The sequence below is a fragment of the Labrus mixtus genome, chromosome 17 (assembly GCF_963584025.1).
Source record: "Labrus mixtus chromosome 17, fLabMix1.1, whole genome shotgun sequence".
In the NCBI taxonomy this organism is placed as follows: domain Eukaryota; kingdom Metazoa; phylum Chordata; class Actinopteri; order Labriformes; family Labridae; genus Labrus; species Labrus mixtus.
The window spans coordinates 22,236,560-22,260,606 of NC_083628.1; the positions used below are offsets into that span (position 1 = coordinate 22,236,560).

Genomic DNA, 24,047 nt, shown 5'->3' on the forward strand with positions numbered 1-24,047 from the left:
TATACATAAATCAATATTTTAAGACTACGTACTTGGCGTTGTAAATCCTGTAAATCACATGTTAAATCATCTCTGTTGATGACTTTAAGTCTAGACGTGCGGTTCTGATGTCTTCAAAAGGAACTTCCACGTTTCAGAGAGATGGATCTAATTGATTACGATATTTAATTGAATCTGCTCAGGAGAGATATTTGACTTCCTGATTACCTCATGCTCACAAAATGTCTTTAGTTGCATGAAACACATGTGAGAGCTGAAGCCAAACCTTATGCAGCGTTATTAAATGGCATACAATGCTTTTACTCTGCCAGGTACACTTAGTTACTAACAACTTTTCACGAGCACATGTATTGTGTGATCAGCATGTGGACTTTATTTGTTTTATTAGCTCTGTTTATACAGTGACAGCGCTGCACATGTTCTCGGCTTACATCGTGTTCCTGTGGTTGTTATAAATTCATCCATGACCTGTTGAAATTGATCTGAGATTGGCGCTGTGCCAGGCGCCCGAGTATGTCACGTCTGGATTCCACAACGTCACACATTGTTTATGTTTCAGTTTGGGTTTTATCACATGTCTCATAGCTATCATCTGTATGTTAGAGCACAAACAGAAATGTCAGATAGCAGGGGACTGGCTGAGAGTTTGGATTAGACCTCTGAGGTGACAGATGAAACCAGCAGCGTGTTGATTGAACGCAGCCTGTTGAATGTTTCCATTGTGTGTTTTCAGAGAGTGACTGTACATGGCAGAGCATCGAAGCCTTGTGCAAACTTTTGTGGAATATCACAGAGTAGTCTGAGGGTTATGTAATGCTGCTGTAATAATCTTCTTGTGTTTATTAGTGTTTTCCTATGTTTCCAGAGTTAAGTCTTGCCCCCTTTCAGACATACTCTGTGCACATTGAAGAATTTGTGATTTCTGCAGATTTTCTGCAGATTAGAAATGCCACAGTGGGGACATTTTCCCATGAGTTAACCAATACCTTACAACACACAGACCAGACATTTTACAATATCTGTAGAGCCTTTATGTTCTACATGGATTCAAACAGGCTGACGACACTTAAAGGAAAACAAACAAAGAGATAAAATGATTAGCTTAACAGTTGATGTAAAAGTCTGCAAGGACTGCATTTTTTTTCTTTAATGCTACTAATATGATTGTGCACATTCTGTGTTGGCCCATGTTACCGACCTGCTGTTTGTCATTAGAATTTGATCTGGTGTCCTACTTTTATCAAACCAGGAGGATATCCAAGCCATTAAACATAACCTTCGTTATTGTTTAATTTGCTCTAAATTTGACTAGGACTTACAAAAAGAACATCATGCTTTATTTGCTTGACTATAAACTAGCTATGAAGACGATAAACTCTTCAGGAAGTTTATACTGTGATGATTAACCAATGGAGTCATTTTCTATTACACCTGCATTCAATTTAACTTATTTTTACAATGAGGGGAGTTGCCCCCTACTGGTCTTTAACAATAATGCAGGTTTCTCAGACTAAAAGTTAACATGCATTTTAAGTCAATTTCACACTACAAATTAACTGTGTTTTAAATTTAAAAAAAACAGTTGAAAACATCAATTTAATCTGCTTTAATGTTCAAACTTTCTGAGACTCTGAGATTCCAGAAAAAAAATGTCCGACCCCATTCATGTTCTCATGACGATCAATCTCCTCTTTTAATTCTTCTCAGTAGAAAATGCATGCAACATATTTATTCAAATGACCCCCATTGACAGAGCAACATATATATAAATTAGTTTTGAACTGATGAACTTGTGTTCTACATATGATTACTCGTATTAGTCCTTTAGAATTAGTAAATGATTTCAGGATGATTTTCAAAATAGTCTGCTTGTATTGTGAGCTGAATTCCGTCTTGCTGTCATTTTCCATCCATTCATCCATACTTCCATCCTTCCAGTCAGCCATATCGAGCTGTGATATGTGACTCCCATATGTCAGGAATAGCTTACTGCAGCCTCTGACCCTTTGAGATAGGTATCTCTGGAGCACAGTATGCAGAACAGCTGTTAGCTGTACCAGGAATTCTGTGATGCTTAAAAGGGGTGTTCCTGTGTCGGAGTGTCTCCATACTGTTTCACCCGTCCACTCACCTTACTGCAAACCCAGCACTTTCTTCAGAAGTGGAAATTGCTGACTAACCTTCCTGACCTCCTGTGTGAGAGTGTAGGTGTAGTCCTCTTATGTGTCTCAACCACTTAGCACATTTAGAGAGGCCTTGTTTCACAGATGAAGGTGTAATCAATTTCAAAAATGTTTTCAGGCATACATTTCACAGCTGACATTGAAGTGTTCTTGAATTTCCAACTTCAAAAAAGTTTTGTCTGTTTCATAGAAACCCCACAGAAGATATCAGAAAACTACCAGTAAGATATTCAATAGGGATGATGCTCCGCAAATCATTATTCATGACGACATATAGGTGGGTTGCTGTTCTGAGCAGAGCCGTAACGATTAGATAAATAGTTCATCGTCAACATTCAGCGTTTTTTCTTAATCAAATGACTGAGTTAATGCCATTAATCATGTTTGATTTAAGGTCAAAACAATCAGTGGAGTAAATAACTGGTTAACTTAAAAATAAAATGATTGGATTTCCTCATTGTTCTGTATATATGGTCCATAGACGATCATTTCTAGTGTTTCTGGTAACAACTGACCATTTCTCCGAGGTCATCATTGCCAAGGGCCCAGTATTTTTTTCCACTTGAACATTAGGTCTTATAATAAACAGATTCCCATGTCATTGTCTTAGCATAGTTATGCTCCAGATGAATCCTTGACATTTTAATGGCACATAAATGTTTCCCTCAAGAAACACTCATCATTTCCAAGGCCCTAATGTTAAATTTCATAGACTTCTCAAATCCATGAGGCATTTAATAAAATGCAAATGATTGCACAAATTGATTCCAGAAGTTTCCTCACACGTTGCTGTCCATCATTTTGATGAGAGAGTTATAAAAATTCCATCATAAGGTGTTGTTACATGTTTTATTTATTTTTCCTTATCAGGGTGTCACTGGATCAGTCACTCAACAATGAAATCACATCTTGTGTCAGAAATCAACTGAACACTTTTTGAGAAGCTACCGCCTAACAAAAACTCCCTCCATTGTTGATGATTTAGTTTGGTTAACATTGGCATTCGCTAGCTCATGCTTATTAAACTACCCACTTACAACGTATGCTAGCACATCGTTGGCTCAAACCACCAGTGCGTTAGCGTTAGCTTGCACGAGTATCAGCTCAATACAGTCCCTAGGCAGATAAAATGGTATGTGTGCTTAAGTTTAGTACAGTGTTGGTCGTTTCATTAAGTTGTCAGACAGTCACTTCATTATTAGCTGCATACCTGCCCAAGTGTGTTAGGGAGAGGGAGAGAGCGAGCTGCTGAGCAAGAGGTTCAGACTCATGTGGCTTCTCCGGCCAGTCAGTCCTGTACATACAGTGACTGCAAGCATTTATTGTGTGTGAGGCATTGTAAACATCGTTAACGTGTGCAGGCTTTTCTGGCGTTATCAGTGATGGACAGAATGGTACAGTGGAGTTCTCAGTAGTCTAATATGTCGATGATGGGACAGCCTTCAGAGTTTTCCATGATAATTAAAAATATTCAATCAAAGACAGAAAGTATTTGATTAACAAAATCTCTTATTGTTTCCCACAAAAATGTTGTAGTCATTGTCCCAAGTTACGGAATAATAATTTTTCTGGTGACCCTTTGACCTTTCTTTAATGTCTACACAATGGACACATACCTGATCTATAAACAAAGTGTAATCCTGCTCTCAGGATGAGGAACCGTTGACATTTTTAATGACCAAGATTTCCTGCAGTGCACCGTCTAGAAAATATCACATCATTGTTTGAAGTCCACTAAAGGCATCTTAAAAAATGAGGATTGATCCCAATGTGTCTAGTGACCCTCTTACCTTACTTTGTTCCATCGTTTCCTTCATTTAAGGAATGGACACAGCAGCAATGATACCTCTACATTTTAAATGCTAAGTAGTGTTTCACTTTTCTTTTTGCATCTTTGACGGGTCTAAGAGTGTTTGTCTATCTACCATGCAGTTATCAGATTAATAAGCAATGTTTGAAATGTATTACAGGAATCTAGCAGGCATTCATTTACTTTTATGTAACAGTCTAAAAGGAGCATTGTTGTCATTCAAGTTCATTTTGTTCCTCTACATCTCTTATGTCCCATCACCAAACCCTCAATACAAAACCAGATCAAAAGCAAAACCCTATGTCACTGAAGGGACTCATGCTCCTCTAGCAGGTTTGCTCATGATGTCATTGCCAATATAATGCCAGATCCATAACCAGGCATCTGCATCCAATGAAATGTGATCTTAGGCCTTAGTGCTTGGTGAGCGCTGATCTGGAGCCCATTAGCCAGCTTTAACCAGACAGAGGCCCACATGCCATGACGTGCGTTGTGCAACATTCCCTAGAATATGCACAGGGTCATCGTTCTGGTTCTGGGTGTGGAGTGGGTTACAGCTTGTGGTTAGCTTTGTGTGAACAAAGGCGGGTGGAGAGGGCTAGGTGCAGACCACATGTTGGGCCAGAACCTCCTTCCTCTTCTGAAATCCAACTGGATCCAGATGGCAGATAGAGGGGGCTGATACTGTTCAGACAAAGTTCTTCAGATGTTCTATGTTAAAGATGGATAAAAGAAAAGCCTTTTTTTTAAACATTTAAAGCGTTACCTCAGTGACCACTATGTACATGTAGTGTTGTTTCTCAATGTGTCTTTAATCACTCGGCCACAACAAAAAGCCTGCAGACACATTACAGCCAGAAGAACACAAAGACAAGTTTATGTGGAAATGCCCATTAAACGATCTGTCTGTTTTGTCCCAAATGATGCTGTTTGTGGTTCCACTTCGAGTGGTGTTGACACACTGTAATGTGCCCATTCTTAGTGTAGATCGTTAGTTTCTACGCAGCTCACAAATGTTGAACACCTGTCTTTTGGTGTTGAATAAAAGCTGATGGTGACAATGAGCACCTGGTTCACAGGTATTACCTGCCACACTGTTTATTTACAGAACAGCTACAGCTAGCAAACCATGTATGGACCCCTGCTGGTGATAGATGATGCTTTATTTTTTATCTAGTAATGAATGTGTAACTAGTCTAAACTCTGACGCACATGTTAATTTATCTTTAATTATGTATCTAAAACTTCAGTATAAAAGTGTCAATCTAAAGATCATAATGGTATTTTCCATCGTTAACAATGATGTGGATAACTCTCCTAGATGTTTCTATCTCATGGTACATGTTAAGCAGTAACATAAAGAGGAACTTTTTCCTCTGAAATAGTGCAATGCTATGGCTATGTTATATTTGCCTTTGTGATATGCTGTGTGTGTTTTTGTTATGCTGAACTGCACATCAAGGTAGAAACTTTCTGGCCGTCTCCAGACTAAGGGTCAGCTGAGGGTTCAGTGAAGTAACTTGGCATGAGTTTGGCTCTGTGTCTTCAATCCTGGCAGGCGTGCAGACCTAAACCTGGTGCAGATTGGTGTCTCATAGCAGGGTCTGACTTTATTTGGCAACCATAGGCCGCCAAGGGACACATAAAAACTATCATATTATTGTAATTCATCATTAAAGAAGTCATGGTAGAGCCAGAAGGCCAGTTTTAACTGCTGCAGCTGTGACATGTGTAACTGCCTTAATATGGTTGTGTTCCACAAAATAGATGCCAGGTGATGCAATGTTGTTTCATACCAAGGAGAGACAAAAACACTCTCTCACACTTAATTCCTGATCTTTCCACACATTCTCCTTTCTTACCTTAAAGAACAGGCACACATACAGTCACTGGTACATACTGACACACTGTTTCTTAAACCGTCTGCATTTTCATCGACCCAGTGTGACGCCAGTGGTACCCTGCATGGTCAAATAAACAGGGTAGTGATGGCTGTCCCAGCAGTGTTTAGTATGCCATTCATGCACATCCCGTCTGTAAGCAGACTCATATCTGTCCTGTATGAGACAGATGATGGTGGTGTCGTCTGCAAACTGGAGCAGTTTCACAGAAGGGTCCCCTGAGGTGCAGTTGTTGGTGTAGACTGGAGAGGGAGAAGAGCGGTAGGCTCACACACCCGATGTGAAAAAAAGAGAAGCATTGAAATTTTGAGTTGAGCCTTTTAAGGAAATGCAAAAAAAACAATGCTTGGCATATTTAGAACAGTTTTTTTCTCTATTCACTCTCACTCTGTCTGCCATCATGCAGGTAGCAGCTGATGGTGACAACAATCAGTAGCTTCACATTAGTAATGTTACCTGCTGAAGTCGGTTGCTGACAATCCACTCAAACTCGGTTACAGAGCGCTGTGTTTGGCCCAGAAATAGTTTGCAACAGTGAGTATGAGTCTTTTATGTGAGTTATTTGTCTAGGGACTACACTCTATTTCAGTGGCGTAAGGGCACACATCAGGATTTGGTTTGATAGACGTTTTGGTCTCTTCAGACACTGACGTTTGGATTTCATTAACTCACCTTTCATTAAATCACCTCACCGTGATAGTTGAAATGAATAGCCCTTGACATGTTCATAAACGTCCTGCTTGGTGAAGACTGTGCTGATGCTTATCTTTATTGGTTTGGCTGAACTTGACTGATGCAGGTCCTGATGTGACAACTCTGTTATGACTAACAGAAATGGAGCAGATCAGACATGGGACAGCCAGAGGGAGAGACTCAATTAGTTTAGTTTCCTTTCTTTTTTCTTCTTTGCTTTTCTGGGGGTGAACCATGCTGTCACCTTTACACTTCCATCAGCCGCTGTCTGTCACGACCCGTTCGACCCGTTAAGCTTTTGTTTACTGTAATGTGATTGATTTGTTTTGAAATCTGGGCTCTGTAAGGTTTTTCCCCTTCACTGCTCACATTTTTTTGCAGACTGCTCATGCTTTGACAGCCCTGGGGGATTTGTTTCTGGGGACCAAATGCTTTCTTTCTTTACTCATGGCCTGCATTGAACCTGTGCCACTCTGAACAACATCTCTACAAGGATGAAAAGGATTGTCAGTGAAAGTCTGGGCTGAAGTTAGACCTCTGTCAAAGTCAAAGACAACCTGAAGCACAGAACACATACACCAAATCAATGTCACTATGTGTGCATTGTTGTATTTAGTCAAAAACAACAAATTCTCTTTCAACAAATAAAGATGAATGACTTGTATTTAGCATAACAACTCTTACGAACATAAGTATTCATTTGGAAACAAATTTTAAATATGCACAGTTTTGTTTGTCTAAATAAGACTAAGGACAAAACAAAATTAAAAAGGGGAACTGCAGAAAGTGTATTTTTTATATATTTATTTCATGGACCATTATATTGACATCCGTGTTCTGCTAACCTGCATGCCAGTTGCATGATTCAGATGTCATTATGGTTACATTTACTAGCATCACATAATACACACTGCTATTATTCTACTCATATATAGCAACCGGAGTCATTGTCTTTCATCTCTGCAGTGACCTCATATAATGACACTGTTTTTAGCATTAAAGTAATGATAGCCATCACAGCAGCATGCACGAGCTGGTGAAAACAACCTGTGAATAATGAACAAGGGAAGGGCAGTGGGGATGAACACAATGCCCCTCAGTCTGCAGAGCTTTCTCAGAGAAAGTCAGATAACAGTGTACAGATACAAAATCTAATTGTCCACCATCATGTCTTTGTCTCTCTTTATTTTTTTACGTCTTCTGAAGTTGAGTAAGTATAACCTGCTTCTCATGAGCCAGCTATGCTCTCATCTCTGCTGATTAGGTGAGAGTGACATAATCTTCAGCAGTTAGTGGTGCAGAAAGATGTTAGGGGAAAACCAGCGGTATATGTGCTGCTGGAGCTCCTACAAACAGACACATGCCTGTCAGGATGTCTTAGTGTGCTTGTCATTACAGTGTTGCAGAGCTGAGACTTGGCACAGATTGAGTTTCCATCAATCTATGTAAAACATAGTCAGTCAGTCAGTCTGAGGACAAACTGTACGTGAGAAGTTATATTCCAGCACTTCTATCTCTGTTGGAATAACAGCCAAATACATGTTACATTGAGTCAAATCTATCATTCTGGAAAACAAGCATTTGTTCACAAAGTGTCACAAAGCTGACAGCAATGAAAAACAACATGTTAATGAGAAAATCAGATGTCTTCACTGCTTTACTTATAGACTGTATGTCAGAAAGAAGAATGGGCTTTGCTTTGGGATGTTATCCTGTCACCTGCTGCGTTGTCCTGTGATTAATCTCCTCTGTGATTAATCTCCTCTGTGATTAATCTCCTCTGTACTGATGCGACCTCTCATCCAGTCTTTGTTTTCCTGGAGACCTGGAGACTAAGGAACTCCTCTGAACCTGACTCTTAGGGTCACTATCCATACAACACAGGCCCTTTTGACAGAGTCTTGTAAAGCTTTTTACAAGAGTTTTTACAAGCACTTTAATGACTTTGTCAATATAACTATGGTGTTTTCTTACCCCATCCACTGTGGTCTGTGTGATAACAGTGACATTAACAAGACAGGCCAGTGGTTTGGAGGGCAGTGGAGCCTGTTGAGGTCTCAATTTGCTGATGTCTGACGAGTCTTACAGAGACTGACTTTGAGTACAGTGGTCAAAACAGCATAGTATAATACAAAACAGTATACTGTCACGATCAGCAGCTAAAGCTTTTTCTTTATCAGTTCATCTTTTAAATCTATAGCAATAAAAGAACAGAGAGCCTCACACTGTTAATAGTTCAAAACATGAATTGTCCTTAGGCCTGTGGATGAAGTTTGAAGACCTGTGTTCTGAAACATTTTGAATAAAGTCAGTTCAAGAGTTAGACATCACAGAGGTCACTGATGTAAAGAACACTGTCTTTAAGGTTTAAAGGATTAAAGAAGCTTTACAATCGATCGTTAAATTTAAAAAAACATTCTTTTTGAAAAGGGAGATTCAGAATAACATTCAGCAGAAAGTCTCTTGGAGTATTTGGAATCCATTTGGATTTCTTTCTTTAGTTTGCTAATTAGCACAAGACAAGAGGAACAGCTGAGGCTGTTAAAAATATATTAAGTCGTTTGCATGTACTTTAGATCAAAGTATTTGAAAAATTTGAGTTGTGACGTGTTGATGATGAATATAAAAAGCGAATAATCCCCAAAGGTTTTAAATTCAATCATGAGGGGAACATAAATATCTGACCAAAATTTACTTTTTTACTCAAATAAACCTAATGTGAACCTAACTCATGATTCCCAGAGGATGAACACCTTTGTTTCTGTTTAATCCACAGTCTTTTTTTTTTTTTTTAAAGTTACATCCTATATCCTTTTTAATAAGATCGTTTACTCTTATTCAATGAACACTGGACATGTTGGATATAGACAGCTGTATAATGAGTTCTTCAAACAAAGTGGGTCTATTTCTCACATTGTTGAACTGAACTGCTTCATGAAGACAGACTGTGGTGTATTAATGTTGAACTGTTTGTATAGTAGTGACAGCAGCAGCACTCTGAGTGGCACTCTGCCAGTATTATGGTGCAGTTCCCATACACTGATGGGCCTGGGTCCATTTATTATGTCAGCCTGAAAACACATTCATGTTACAGCTCGAACCAAATCAGGTTGCTGACATGAAAGATGTAACATGAAACACGGAGTAGTTACAGTTTCAGTTCTATCATTTGGAAACTGATGTTTTTCGGCACAGGTTCATGGATATATTCTTCTCACGTAACAGCAATAACCATGGAGATAAAACAACAGACTTAAAGGACTTTTACTTATATATTTATTCCATTGTGTTGAGAGAGTGTTTGAAGCTTTTATTAATGTTTTCTGTGGAAACATAGAGTGACCTCTTTTAGCCGGGAAATGTTTTCTTCTAGTCTCCTGATCATCTCTCCGTTGGTGCTGGGATCTGGTGCTTTTCGTCTTTGTTCCAACACACACCTTGTTTTACTTCTTGTGTATCCACTCGAGTTGAGATGTGTTTCTCCTTCGGCGCTCCAGCAGGCTCGTTACCTGACTCACCAACTCCCTCGTCCATCCAAAAGCCCCTTCTCTGCTTTCCTCATCACATGTAAAGAAAAAAAACAAACTGTGTTACAGGCCGCCCTCCACAGCTTTGTTTTCTCTAACTGGTATGTAAGACACATGTAGCACAAAGGCTTTCTCCCCACATATGTTTGCGTGTTCAGCCGACACATTCCTCATCCGGCTGTGTGGTTCATGAAATTAGAAAAGGGCGGTCAGAACATGGTGAGGAAAAACAATTAATTAAAGCGTTAACCAGCATGTAACCACGGGTAACTGACTTATAGTCCAACATTTCTGTGGTTTCTGTGGCCTTAAAATAAATCTCACTAAATACCTGGCTTGACAAGGTTAAAGAAGCTCTCATGTTGCCTGTAGGACACAGGCCAGGGGATTACCACAGGTGCTGTTTATGTGTCTGCTCAGAGTCCAGCTTTGGGGACTGGCTGTTTGAAAAGTCCACTTCTCCAGATGTATGGGGAGCTCGTCTGCTAAGACCCTTTCACCTTTTTCATCTGTTCTGCAGCCCCCAAAGGTGGGGTCCTGGGACGGGTCCTGTCCCAGGAGCTGGGCGCGTATTGTGCCTTTGTGTCTGCTTTGTGAGAAATGAAATGTCTCTCATGCAACGCAAACTGTCAGATTCACATCTGTGAAAACATGCAGGCTAATCTGTTTTAGTCAGAACCTTCTGGAACTAAAAAGTATTCACTGCGACTCTAAAGAGGAATATGGTATTGTACTGCTCTTTAGCTAGAGCTAACCTGATAGCTATCATTACTGCTTCAGCCTCTGATTATTTGTAAAAATATGTAGTGCAATTAAAATAATGAATACATGGAAATGTTCAAAATGTTCAACATGATGTGAGACAATATGCAATGTTCGTTAACACTTCAATATTGCGATCACAATATGCAGTGGGATAAATAAGCACAAATTCTAGAGTGCATATCAGCTTTGACTCAAATCTTAAATACTTTTATTTTTATAATGCTAGTTTGGCACCAATGTTTTCAAGGCTAGCTGATGGGTCGCTCAAATGGTCATCCAACATGTGAAATGTAACCACGCTGAGTGAGGATGCATTGTATAAATTACATAATCTGTTAACCCTTTATAAGTGCTCACATTGGTTCATTTTAATGGGATTTTTTGTTGTGTTTTTGTTTTTTGTGTCAGAGGATGTGCGGGTTAAACGTGATTAGAGCTGATTTATAAAAAAAAAATCTAGTTATTGATTAAAAACAGTTGTAATGACAGCACTTCAGCCACTTTTTGTTGGTGTTTTTTTTAAGATACTTTAACATTTAGTTAAAACGTGCTTAGAATTTGTATGCAAATTATTTTGAAACAATGCGTATATATGGTCCAAAATATATATGTATATATATATATATATATATATATATATAGATATGGTTTAAATTGGGTTCAATGTTGACATATGTAAACTTTTAAATCTGCAAAGCATCAAATAAGAGCCCACCTACTAATCCCACAGTTATTACAAAAAGTATGAGGAAGGATTTTTTTTAGTTTAAATAAAATGCTGAAGAAAGGTGACTTAACCTTACTTCTAACATTGCTGCTAACATCACACAATATTTCAGGGCTGGTTTTGAAGGGCTCTGTGAAAGTATACCTGTCATGCTGTTGTATGTCAACTTATCATGCCAGGTTTTCCCTTTAAATCTAAAATCCTCTTTGCTTGTCTTACTTACTTGACCTTAACCTCAGAGACCTGAGGGCCATCATGCTGAGGGGGCAGTGTGTCAAACAGTGGAACAATCCTGTGATTGATGTCCGGGATTCCCCTCAGTCAGATTGACCTTTTGCCCTTTTGTCATTGACTAAACACCAGAAGCTAATCTTACGCTGCCAACGCTTCTTCATTGGGCTGTTTAATGTCTCAAGTTCACTAACTATCAGTACAACAAAGGAAAGGGGAAAAGTGAGATTGATATTTGACATCAGTGACACTCAGACTGCATAGTTTTGATGTGCGGAATACCTCCAAGCTCTACAGAGCCATAACTATATCATGCAGAACAGCAGGGAATGCGACCTGAGGGCATGTTCATCACTCCATCCACTTCCTTTGGGGTCCTCTGATGAATTTTTCAGTCTACAAGCAGACTAGGGCAAGTGTTGACTGGTGCTCTTCTATGTTTCCTCTCCCTTTAGGAACATTTTCCTGCAGGAAACTCCGGCTTTGTCTCGGGAAATCTGTAGTGTGTTGAAAGCTTGAACAAAGCTTTAAGTATTCGTTTTAACACCAGATCCATTGTACCAAAGACTGGCATCCAGACCCGTTGGGCTTAGCTGCACTCATGGGTCATACTTAAATATCATTCATCTGAGAGGAAATGAAAAATGTCAAGGGGGCTGTAGGGAAAATGTTTATTATTCTCATTTTGGTTTTGTTGCACAATCATCCTATGATTGTGGATAATTTGTTTTCTTTTAGTAGCCTTTCAGTCTTTCTGTGAGTTGTGAATTCTACCTGCAAAATTTTCACCTTGTACCTTGTGTTACATGGATTTGAAGATGTGGTGAAAACATTCAGTCTACAGTGGATGGTTAACATATTTTTCCGAGGAGATCCTTCTTTACATATTTCTGTAAAGTGTAGCTGAAATACATCAAATATTAAGAGCATAACTTATACTTAGATGGTATTTACATGGTAACGGTTTTGGTGATAGGGAGCTTTAAAAGATACTCCAAAAATATTCATCACAAAATCCACACATAGATACACACGTTATACTGTGTTTGTATGTATTCTGATTGCAGATTAAACACTAAAAGCAACCAATCCTCAGCAAAATAAAAAAAAAACCCACATAAGGATGATCTCAGTTGGCATCTCATGTTATACATTTTGAACCAAAGTGATGGCTCTATGGACTTACTGACTTTTCTTTTCTCAGTAAAGGCCACATGCATTACAGAAACCCAGCAATTATTATCGTACCCTTGCTCCAAACAGGTTTCTTGAGGGACTGTTTCTTCTTCTTAATCCTGAAAAATGCTGCCGCATGGTTTGATGAAAGATTATTTAGGGGGCAGTCGACCTCGGAAAGGAATCATTTAGAAGTTCAAGGTTCTGCAGAAGCCAATAACAAACCAATCCTTCAACAAATCCTGTATTTTTTAAAGATTGAACAAGTGTTGACATTATGTAAAGTAAATATTTCAAACCTGTTGTTCCTGCATCAAAGCAGCTGGATTTCAGTTCATTGAGAGTGAACCTGGATAGTAACATAGACATTTAAAATCAAATTAAAGCACAGTTGAGTATTTTTATTGGGGATTCTTTTCAATATTTTTTACAGTTAATACAGAAACCTGCAGACGTAATGCTACTATGACCACTAAGCACCACACAGGGACTCTCTTTCTTCTCTTACTCATGCCACCATAATTTTTAATTTAGTTTCCAGATGACTGGCTCCACTGTTCTTAAGGCCTTCTTTGAGGGGATTACAACAGCAGTTAAGTGAGAGAAAACCAGGACAGGAAGTTTTTATGTCCCTCTCAACCCTCCAGGTCTGAGTGATTAGTTGTTGTAGGTAACCAATCTGAATATATGCAGGACGAGAACCAGTCCTGCGGTCTTCCTAGGAGGGACAAAGGGCCTTGAGATTTATTTTGCCAGGAAAACAAATAAAAAAGTAGGAATGCACCATGGAATATGTGCATGTTTTATTAGTAGAAGTAGTCTGGTGTAAACGCAGGGCGAATCAGAATTGACTGTTTCCAGAAGTTCACATTAAAAGGAATACATTATAGTATATCTCTTTTACTCGCTACTCCTGCAACTCTGGTTTCAGTCTGTGATCAGATCCCTCCTGTTCCTTAAGCTCTGCCTTCCTAACATCGTTCCTCTTAAACATTATCTTTATGGGATTGTAACCCCCCCTTAAAACAGAACACACTTCCTGCTTTTTCAGTCTAGGAAATGTTCAAGACGAGTTCATATCTGACCTGTTCACACTCAGTCTCATTACACACAGGCTAACAGTGTAACTGTTATATCCATTCAGTCCACTTAAATCCCTCTGTGCCCTGAATCAGGCTGCAGGCCCAGTTAACCAGCCTTTCTTCACACAAGCATAGATTTAATGTAAGCTCAGGGATATCCTCAGTGAGGAACACTTATTGAAATAGTATCCCGACATTTGATCTCTCGCTCTTTAATAGTTGACATACAGTCAGCGGTCTGATACTGTACTGACAGACGGTATTTCCATTAGAGTGCTGCGTCACTGACCATTTCACCATCTCCTGTTAAAGCTTAGTGCGGTAGGTGTGCTCATCACTTAAAGCGTTGTTGATTACCGACTGATTGAAATATTTAGCCACATGTAGTTTCTTCTTTCCTGTGTTCACCCAACTTTCCGTCTCTTATTTTATACTCATCTGGCCCACTGATTCCCTGCTCGTTCTCCACCGGGGCAGGAGGAAGTCTTTAATCTTCTGCCTTTTTTGACCGCCCCCCCCCTCCTGCATAGCAGAGCCCGGTAATTGTACTAACACAGTAATGGAGCTATCTGTTGGTCCGTCTCAGACTATTATAGTAATGTGATCCCAACGCAGGACAGCATGGCGGCATGGCAGCTTGATTGCGGCTGCTGGAGGTCGGCCAGACCAGGAGGTAGTGGTGGACATGAAGGGTTTGATTTAGGTTGGAGGGAGGATGTCTTATCCTGCCCCTGAGGTTATGAGTGCACAACCACCCACTAAATAATCTAAAGGTTATCCACAGACAAAGGAATACCTTCTTATAACATGAAGTTTTACGTTTAGTGATATACATTAAACAGCATTTAAAAAAATGGATGAAATACTTCAGATGTTTAGTTCTAAACATTGCAGCTGTTTGAAAATGTTTAAGCTCACTGCTCTTATTACACATATTTATATTCAGTAGAATGGGAGAAATGTATCATTTCTTTAGAGTCATGTCTTTGAAGATTAAAGCCTACGTGTGGCTTCTTCTTCACCTACTCTTCAGAAAATGAACAGAATTTTTGCTGTAAGATGTTCTACTTTCTTTATTTATTGGTTTCCTATTTCTAACATTTGATGCTTGGCCGGTGTTGCACAATGAATTTATTTCAGGTTGTTAATGGAAATCAGTTATTTTAAAGATTGAAGTTATACACAGCTTGTTAGTCTCTCTGTGTTCTTCTGTACAGGGCACATCTTTCACAATACAGGTATGTCCAAAAATGAAAACAATTTTGTTAATTTTCAAAGCAATGATACCAAATTTTTACTTTCTTTCTTCAAAAAGCAGTTACCTCAAGCTTTAAATAGTCATACCATAAAAATTCCACTTGCACACCAGTTCTTGCCTTTTGCGTGTATATTTAGAAAGACATTGCGCCGATATCTGTCAAAAGTTGTTAGCCGATGTTGGCTCCTTGGTTGGTAGACGTGGACTAAAGAAAGTAGATTTTAAAAATATTATAACCACAAACAAACATTGTTTTTTCTAGGCCTTAAAAACTGAGTTAGTTTAATCTGTGTTATTTTTAGCTTTAATTGATTCTCAAAATAAAAATTGAGTTCAAAGCCTCTCTATGGTCTTCATCTGAACTGGAGGTCTGAATGTTGACACCTTTTCAGAACAGACTCCTTCAGTAGAAATGATGATGCTACACTTGACTTTTTTCTTAGGATCTTTTTTATTTCTTTTTTTCAGTACTGGAGGTAAATTTGATTATGACATCAAGGCATTAGCCTCTTTCTACGTAGTTTTTTGCTCCAGTTGTAAAGCCTTACTACCACAGGTAGGTAGTTCAAGTAAAACATGCTGTATAAACAACAGACAGAGATCACACAATAGACAGTTGAGTGAAGGCATCTCAAACTCTCCACCTGTGCCCTTTAAACCCTTTAAAAGTCCACAGTCCACCATACATAGTACTGTAAACACCACAGTTAATAAACTCTGGGAGCCCAGTTCCCTCTGTGTCCCTTGAGGTCTGTCACGTTGTACAAAAACTATAAACTGTAGAAACGTGCCTGTCTGTGTTTGAGGAGGAAACAGGCCCCACTGATTAGCTCACAAAGTTGACGTGCCGTAAAAAAGCTCTGGTAAGATGTGGAAGAACATGTAGTGTTTGTGTCCTGTATCACTGACCCTCAGTGACCTCTGCATGCCAGGTCTGACCCTCGTCAACTGACACAGCTGCATGAACTCCATCACTGGTACTGGGACACTGTGTAGATGTCCACATTATTCATTTTTATCCTGAAGGCTTTGTAGTGCATACATTTTCAAAGGGAATGAGTGTGTGAAATACGTTTTCTCAGATAACTTCACAGCTCTAACTCAGTGGCTCAGCATGACTCCAAAAGATTTGTTTGTTTCAGCTCCTACTTGTAGTACTAAACTTGAACTCATTGGTTTCCATGATGGGGCAAACCGTCTTGTTTTTTGAGCATTTTACAAAATCAAACCAAATATGTTTCTTCAAGCATATATTTTTTAGATGCTCTTGTTCTTATTTGCAGGCTAACAAACCTACATTTGTGTTTTGATAGATAAATCAATACTGTGAATATTCCTGATATTTGTCCCTGACAAACTGATGGCCTCTTTCACATTATCTTTCAGTTACCATACTAATGTCTGTGTGCGTTGTGGCAGTTTTACTCTCAGTAAATGATTGATTTGACCAAAAACAGCAATATATTTTTTGATCACAGAATACTGTGCTCTTTATTAATTAAGTGAGTAATGCATAACGTGTATGGACGGAAAACTAAAATGTAATTTTGAAGTTCTAATGGTATTCAGCTTACACATTCTTTTGGCCAGTTACAAATGATTGCTGATTGATGGTTTTTGACCCTCTAGTCTAAGGCAGAACCTGGCATCTTCTTTCTCATGTAGGCCAGTTTTTTCCTCCTCCAAACTGTCTGCATTAGCCTGATTCAGAGCTGGGAATCAGCCAAACCCCATAATTGCTGCAACTCCAGAGAGTTACAAAAATAGAGGAATTGTAGACTGGCTTTGCTCTGGCCTCATGCCATTCTCTATTGTTGGCTCATGGTGGACCTGAGCTTTGGTACCTACTGTAACAGCCTGCCATAAAGTCTGAAAGCTCCTTACGTGCTCCACTGATGTCTGAGCCAAAAGAAATTAGTTCAATTATTAGAGGTGTGTCCAAGGCTAAGTGCCTTGGGAATGTGGACTGTAGTGGAGTGCAAGGCTTTTCTTTTTGGCCTCACTCTGCTCCAGAACTCAAAAGTCAGTCCAAAGAAAACCCTGTTTTGATGTTCACACTGAAGCATCATCCCTCTGGAATGAGAAGATTTGAATGTCTGAGGTTTTTCACCCTTGAAAATGCAGAACATGCTCAGAGCTTTCCTGGTTTTAAATTGATCCATCTGTTGAGCACTTCCACGACTCATTTTTCATTGCTGTCAAAGTGATTTTTCTCAAAGATTTGATGACAGCATTGTAAGACGATATTCTTTTCTTGAGGCAAATTAAGTGGGCACAGTCTGAGGATGATTTATATAGGTTGTTTACTGAGAAATGATTAGATGGATGCTGTGTGTGGCTGTGGGCTAAACTCATCTTTTAGAGTGGACCACATCCAAAAGCAAACAAATGTGCAGCCGAACCGCCAGATTACACTCTGATTGTTGTTTGGTTCCTGTTTTTTTGGTTGTTGATACATACGTTTTGTTTGCGTTATTTCTCTACAGTATGTGTGGCTGTAGGATTCATGAATACAACTGTTCAGACTGAGTACATGGATATCCCATCTGTGCAGTCTTGTGTGGATTAGAGCGTTTTGGTTGAAATGGGAATGTGGCTGTGTAAGTGTGTGGCTGTTGCACAATAGATGCCTCTGGTGAAGTAACTGATTCTCAGTTCAGCGTTGGATCTCACGCTTTGATAGCAGCACTGCCGAGCCAATGGGATGTATCAGTTTGTGGCTGGTTGTCTCTGGTTTAGCTCAGTCAGTAGAATAGTCGTCCCATAAACAGAGGCTAAAGTCCTAAATACATCGTCCACAGGTTCAACTCCTGGCCTTGGCCCTTTGATGCATGTGAACCCTATACTCTCTCTTCCAACATGTCCTGTCTCTCTTCAGCAGTCCTATCAATAAAGGCAACTAAAAATCTTTGGGATCGTGGGATTAACACATCACTAGCTCACCCCTGTTAAACAGAAAAGAGACATTACACTGAATATTAATGCTCTTATCAAAATGATCAGTTCTGGTTAACTCAAGGCTGCAAAATGTAACTTCAATCCTTAAATACATTTCTTATTTAAATCTTTATTTCTTTATGGTGGACAAGAACAATGGCACATCTGCATGTTTACCTACTAGCAAACAAAACACATGGAACCTTGGTTTAACATGAAGGAAGAAAAAGGGAATTCATGTCTCTTCATATTGTAATGCAGAACGCATGATAACCATCAGTGTGTCTCATAAACACAAAACTCCATTCAAAAAGATCATAGATGAGTTACATATGATCAGCCTGTCAGAGGGTTTTTTCCCCCACATTGTTAACTCTGCTTTGTGTTGAAACTACAAGTGTATACATTTCTGGATGATAATCATGAAGGAGAAAAGTTTTCATTGTCGTCCAAAACATTGTCATCCATTGTCATCACTCACTGATCAGTCATAAAGTGTTCATCAAGTAAATCAGATGAGATCTTTGTAGTAGCCATTGAAGTAGAGTAAACACAGAATTACTCAGGCCTTGTTCCTATTTGTTTGCATTTCTCTCGAGAGGCTTTTGTATTCTTTTGCATGACAATGGCGGGTCATTAAGGTCTCCATTTGTTGCACAGATTATCACTTTTTTTTCTCATAAAGAAGACAACGGCAGAGATTTATGGAAAGCATCAGAACATGTCATGATAATAAAGAGGAGATGCAATGATCAGGGGAATTCTGGAGAAGATCTTAAACAGCTGTTTGTGATTTTCAGTATCTCTTTCCCTGATGCTCTGTGTTCTGTTCATCTCACTGAGTGAATGTATTTGGCTCATGCTCATTTCCAGAAGTTACCCATACAACCTATGGTTATGTTACTATTATTATCACAAGCTTTTATATAGTTCAATACAACTAATGGAAAATTGGACCAAACTATTGGGTACTACTCCACTACGTAGTGTCAACTTTTTGTCTGGGTTTTTAAAAGGACAATAAGCTAAAATATCCAAAGACTAAACTTACCCTGAAACGTCTTACTGTTCACACGATTATTTTCGATGTTAAACATCTGTTTTACTTTTGCAGGAAACAGAACAGGCATGACTGGCAGCCCCCCCTCATAATGACTTGATCCTTTGATTATAGTGTTTGGAGAAAAGCACATGAGTACGTACCAAAGTTTCCTTGAGGGCACAGCGTTGGCACATGAACATTTCTTTCATGAATACTACCGAACAAGTGAGGCTTAATAGAGATCATCAGAGCATTAGTGTGTGAGAACATTTTCCACATCCTGGGGCGATAAATGACTGCTCATTTAGATATTGTAGCATCAACAATCCCTCACACTTGCTTCTTCATATAACAACAGAGTTCCTGCTCTGTGTGATTGATGCTAATGTTGTTGTTATGGTTCATTGCAATTTGTAAGTTGTTAGAAGCCTGAGTAGTTTTTGAGTGTAAACATAGCCTGGTAAATGAGAGATCTCCTTATTCACTGTGCAAAAACACATCTGATGCATATGTAAACATACATTAGTATTAGTATTCTTGCTGTTGCAAAGTCTTGGCTGTGGTTCAAACTAGAGTTTGAGTCCTTATAAAGTCAAATGTATGTTTCTACCTTTTAAGCTCTTGATTTCATTTGAATCATTTTACCATCCTTTTGCTGAATCAATGACTTGAATAAGTGATTGGTTGATAAACAGAAAAATAATCCAAAACAGAATTGTTAATTGCTTTTTCCTTCTGTATTGTCTAGTGAATATCTTAGACATTTGGACTGTTGCTTGGATCTTGGATTCTGGGAACTTGTGATTTTCTTTTTTGTCTTTTGTTTTCTAGATTTGGATTTCATTAATTCAATGTAGAGATAACTGACTGACTTCTGAAATCACGTAATGCACTTTTGTATTACATGCCTCTTCTGCTTCTTTATGCTTCACCTGCATGGGGCTCATAGGGGTGGCTGTGGCTCAGTGGTAGAGACGGTCGTCTCGCTCTAAAATCTTTGATTGCAAAGTAGAGTATCACATGCAGAGGTTTCCAAAGATAAAATTTAAAATACTTATGACTCTTGTTCAGTAGAAAAGTCTCTGTGTGGACTTGTTTGGTCAGCAGAATCTCTGAGCTAGAAGAACGGTTGTGTCAAGCAAACCCTAAATAGAATTCTAACTCTTTTTCTTGGAGCATTTTTAATCCGTAACATCAAATGACGCGGTTAGCAGAACAAGAATTCTAGACCCCAATGTTCTCGTCTCCATTAAAAAAAATACCAATCCAAAATGCAAGTCTGAAACTGGACAGAGCAGATGTTCTGTTCATCATCTTTATTTCTTAAAGCCTTAGATGAATTTTTAAAAAACCTCATGTGCTTACAATTGTACCTGTTCGCTAGCTTAGCAAACTTTTTGACCTCGCGTCCATTAGTGCTGTTAACTACAGGCTGAAGGTACAAAGAAACCCATCATTAAAATCATTTCTCCTCGCAAAGTGGTCCTCGTCCATATATCATGGAGGATTCCTGGAAGGCTGTTATGCTGGAATTTTTAGTGTGACACCAGATATGTTCCCTTGATGCCATTCTTCTAGGCAGCAGAGTGTGACCACTGTGCTCTCTGTGGACCTGTGATTTGTCTGGCACTGCTGTCAAGACAACTGTAAGGGGAAAATTAGTCTCTAAAGATTCATTTAAAAAGGCTCAAGGGTTTAATCCACTTAAACAATCCCATATCTGTGGAAACAGTCCTAAAACATGATGAGACTTGTTCATACTGTTTGAATCCCAGGGACTAATGTTATAGTGCTGCTACAGTAACCTGGAACTCACCTGATCTTGTAGATCCCTCTGACATGACTGGTGTGTAGTCCAATGGATGATTTAGTCTTTTATTTACTCAAATGAACTTTCTCTGTCTGTCTTATTCATCTCAGCCCCGCCTCTTACATAATAGGCAAACTTTAAGTTTGGAATGATTTCACTTCCCTGGACATATTGTCATTAGTACCCAACAATGCCCGTCTTTGTTAGGTGATTCACATTCTACTAAATAATGAATGGCTGTGTTCATAATCCTTTTGAAAAACTAACCAGGAAAACCACCTGTGGACAGGAACATGACGAATGGCACATAAAGTTAAAATGTAATGCTCTCCTTTAACTAACTTTTAATGATGCGAAAAGCCAGTTGGTGAGAGTTCAAACAATGGCCGGCACTGTAGAGTACTGAAAAAAGTAGCAAATACAGAACTAGGATGGAACTTTTGTAGCCCTTTTCAGATTTGAACAGCAGCGGCCCCTGTAAGTGGTTTCCGGGTTTCTGTAATGCCATCAGTGCTCTGTTCACAGTGTGGTAATGATCTTTTTAAAGGCCTGTTCACAGCATGTTACTTTTTTTTTTTTTTTTTTTAAGTGCCTGAAGGAGAATGTTTGCTGTGGTTGTTGCAGCAGATGGTCGCTGCTTTGGTCTCATTATCATGAAACTTTGCAGCACATACACTTAGTGTCGATGTGAATATTCCATTATACCATTAAATGATTGTTGAACAAGCCTTTCCAAAACCATCCGCTTAGTGTGAGAGCTTTTGAGCTTCCATCACATTTCAGAACTTGAATAGATTCAGTCCCATTCAGACAGCTCAAAATCTAATTCAGTGGATTCCTTCTTTCAGACAGGATCCAAAGAAAATAAAACACACAAATCACTTAAGGCAAATGTAATAAAGGTACAAAGGACCAACGTTTCAACACACTGCGTCTTCCTCAGAATCAAACAGTACAGGTGCAGATTTGAATGAGCTGAATACATTCCTACTCACAGAGAATCATCACTCATTAGTTAATGAAAGACTGTTGTGTGTGTTTTTTGTGAGTCCTGCTCTTTTGAGTTAAAAATCCTAAAAGAGTCCAGACTCAAACAGGAAACACTGTTATGTACTTGTCTTGGAGACTGGAGTTACCGCCATGTTGAAACAGGAAAGGCCTTTCACAAACAGTTGTATACATCCTGTTTTCTATCATTGCATGTTGAAAAATGGAACCATTCTTTATCATGACCTATCCATGGTAAGCTTAGCATTATTACGCTGCTAATATCATTTACAAGAAGACATTTTGTTTTACTCGTTTACAGAAAATCCATTTATATGATTTACAATTACATAAATTTTTTCACTGATAGGAAAATGTTACTTTTCTCAGACTGCACAAAAAAGAATACACTAAAGGGACTTAGATAAATAAGATCCTATTGTTTTAATGATGTATTAAAGTCAGATTGTATCCATTACATATTTTGTTTACCATGGTGTGACACTGATGTAAACAAAACAAAACAATATATCACCATGATCACAATAAAGCGACATAATGAATCATAACCTGAAACGTATAACCAGATTAGTGCCTTGTTAAATGTCCTGTGGGTGATCAGAGGAGCACATAATTCATATTTGCTTCTGTCTTTAATGGATTTTAATTTGTATTCTTTCCTGAACTCTCGTCACAGATGAGGTGAACGTTCTGCTGGAGCTCTCTCTTCTTGTGTCAAACAGCAGTAATGCGTCCCTGACTGTAGATGATGGCAGGTGTCCGGTTCTCCAGGTGGGACAGTACTCCACCTTGGCTCTCCCTCTTCAACAACTCCTCACTGACGGGTTAGTTTTAATCTCCAGCTCCTATGCTAACTCTGAATAGAGACTTATTACAATACGTATCAGCTCATATTTTTAAAGTAATGATTGCACTCTGCTTCTTTAGAAGTCATTTTTTTACTGACTGTACTAAAGGTAACTTATCTAAACAGGTGTATCTTTTATATTTCCAGACAAATTAATGCAGTCTAATGGGGTGTTTATGTGTTTGTGTTAAGATTTTCAGATGAGTTCAGTTTGCTGATGCAGCTGAGGAGTCCTCAGAGGGATGAACGCAGCGTCTTCACCATGCTCAGTCCTGACAGTCATGTTATGCTGCAGCTGCGGATCAGCGCGTATGCCATCATTTTCATTGGAACCCAGCAAAGACACTATGAGTGAGCTCCTGTTTTCTTCTTTTCTTTTCCAGAGCCAAATTGACAACAATAGGATGTATTGAGTGCTTTAAAACCTCTTCAGAAGATTAAAGAAGATTTCATTTATGATTTATAAGCTGCAATTGTTCAAAATGTACCAGACAGAAAAACAAGAACATGCTTTTGACTTTTATGCATTACCCATTATCCAAAAAATCCAGCTGTCAGTAGGTGATTACAGCAGCCATCTCAGGTAATTGAGGCCGGCTCATGCCCATTCCTGTTTCTTGGCAAAGTTCTATGTATGTCTGTCTGCAAGATGGAGAAAGTTCTGTGGAAGTGTATTTGTTTGCTGCCTGTGTGTATTTGTTTGACTGCAAATTGTGTTGGCCTACGTCTTTGGAGGAATGATTTATTAGCTGTCTTTTGGCAGGTTTCTCCCCTAAAGGAACCAGAGCTTCAAGCAATACATCATTGCAAGACAGAAAGATTGACACACCTCGATACTGTAACTCACCTTGTACAGTTTGCACGTGGTTAACAAGAATTTTAAGCTAATATGTCTTAAAGTTATTTCAGCTCCAATCATTGGTATTCAAAATATTAAAGGACAACCTTAAAGGGATACTTCACCCATTGAAACATGAATCTGTATTGACATTGGGTCATATATGTAGTAGAAATGTGAAATACATTTTGAAGTTGTTGCCTTCTTGGCCG

General features: G+C 38.9%; 1 protein-coding gene across 1 annotated transcript in view; it reads left to right on the plus strand.

Annotated features, from left to right (window-relative positions):
• The window catches only part of si:ch211-196i2.1 (collagen alpha-1(I) chain), an 86,760-nt gene that overhangs the window by 1,533 nt on the left and 61,180 nt on the right, over positions 1-24,047 (plus strand). Inside the window, exons 2-3 of the mRNA XM_061061175.1 lie at positions 22,827-22,974; positions 23,190-23,348. Of these exons, the coding sequence (XP_060917158.1) occupies positions 22,827-22,974; positions 23,190-23,348 (307 nt within the window). The remainder of the gene's footprint in view (positions 1-22,826; positions 22,975-23,189; positions 23,349-24,047) is intronic.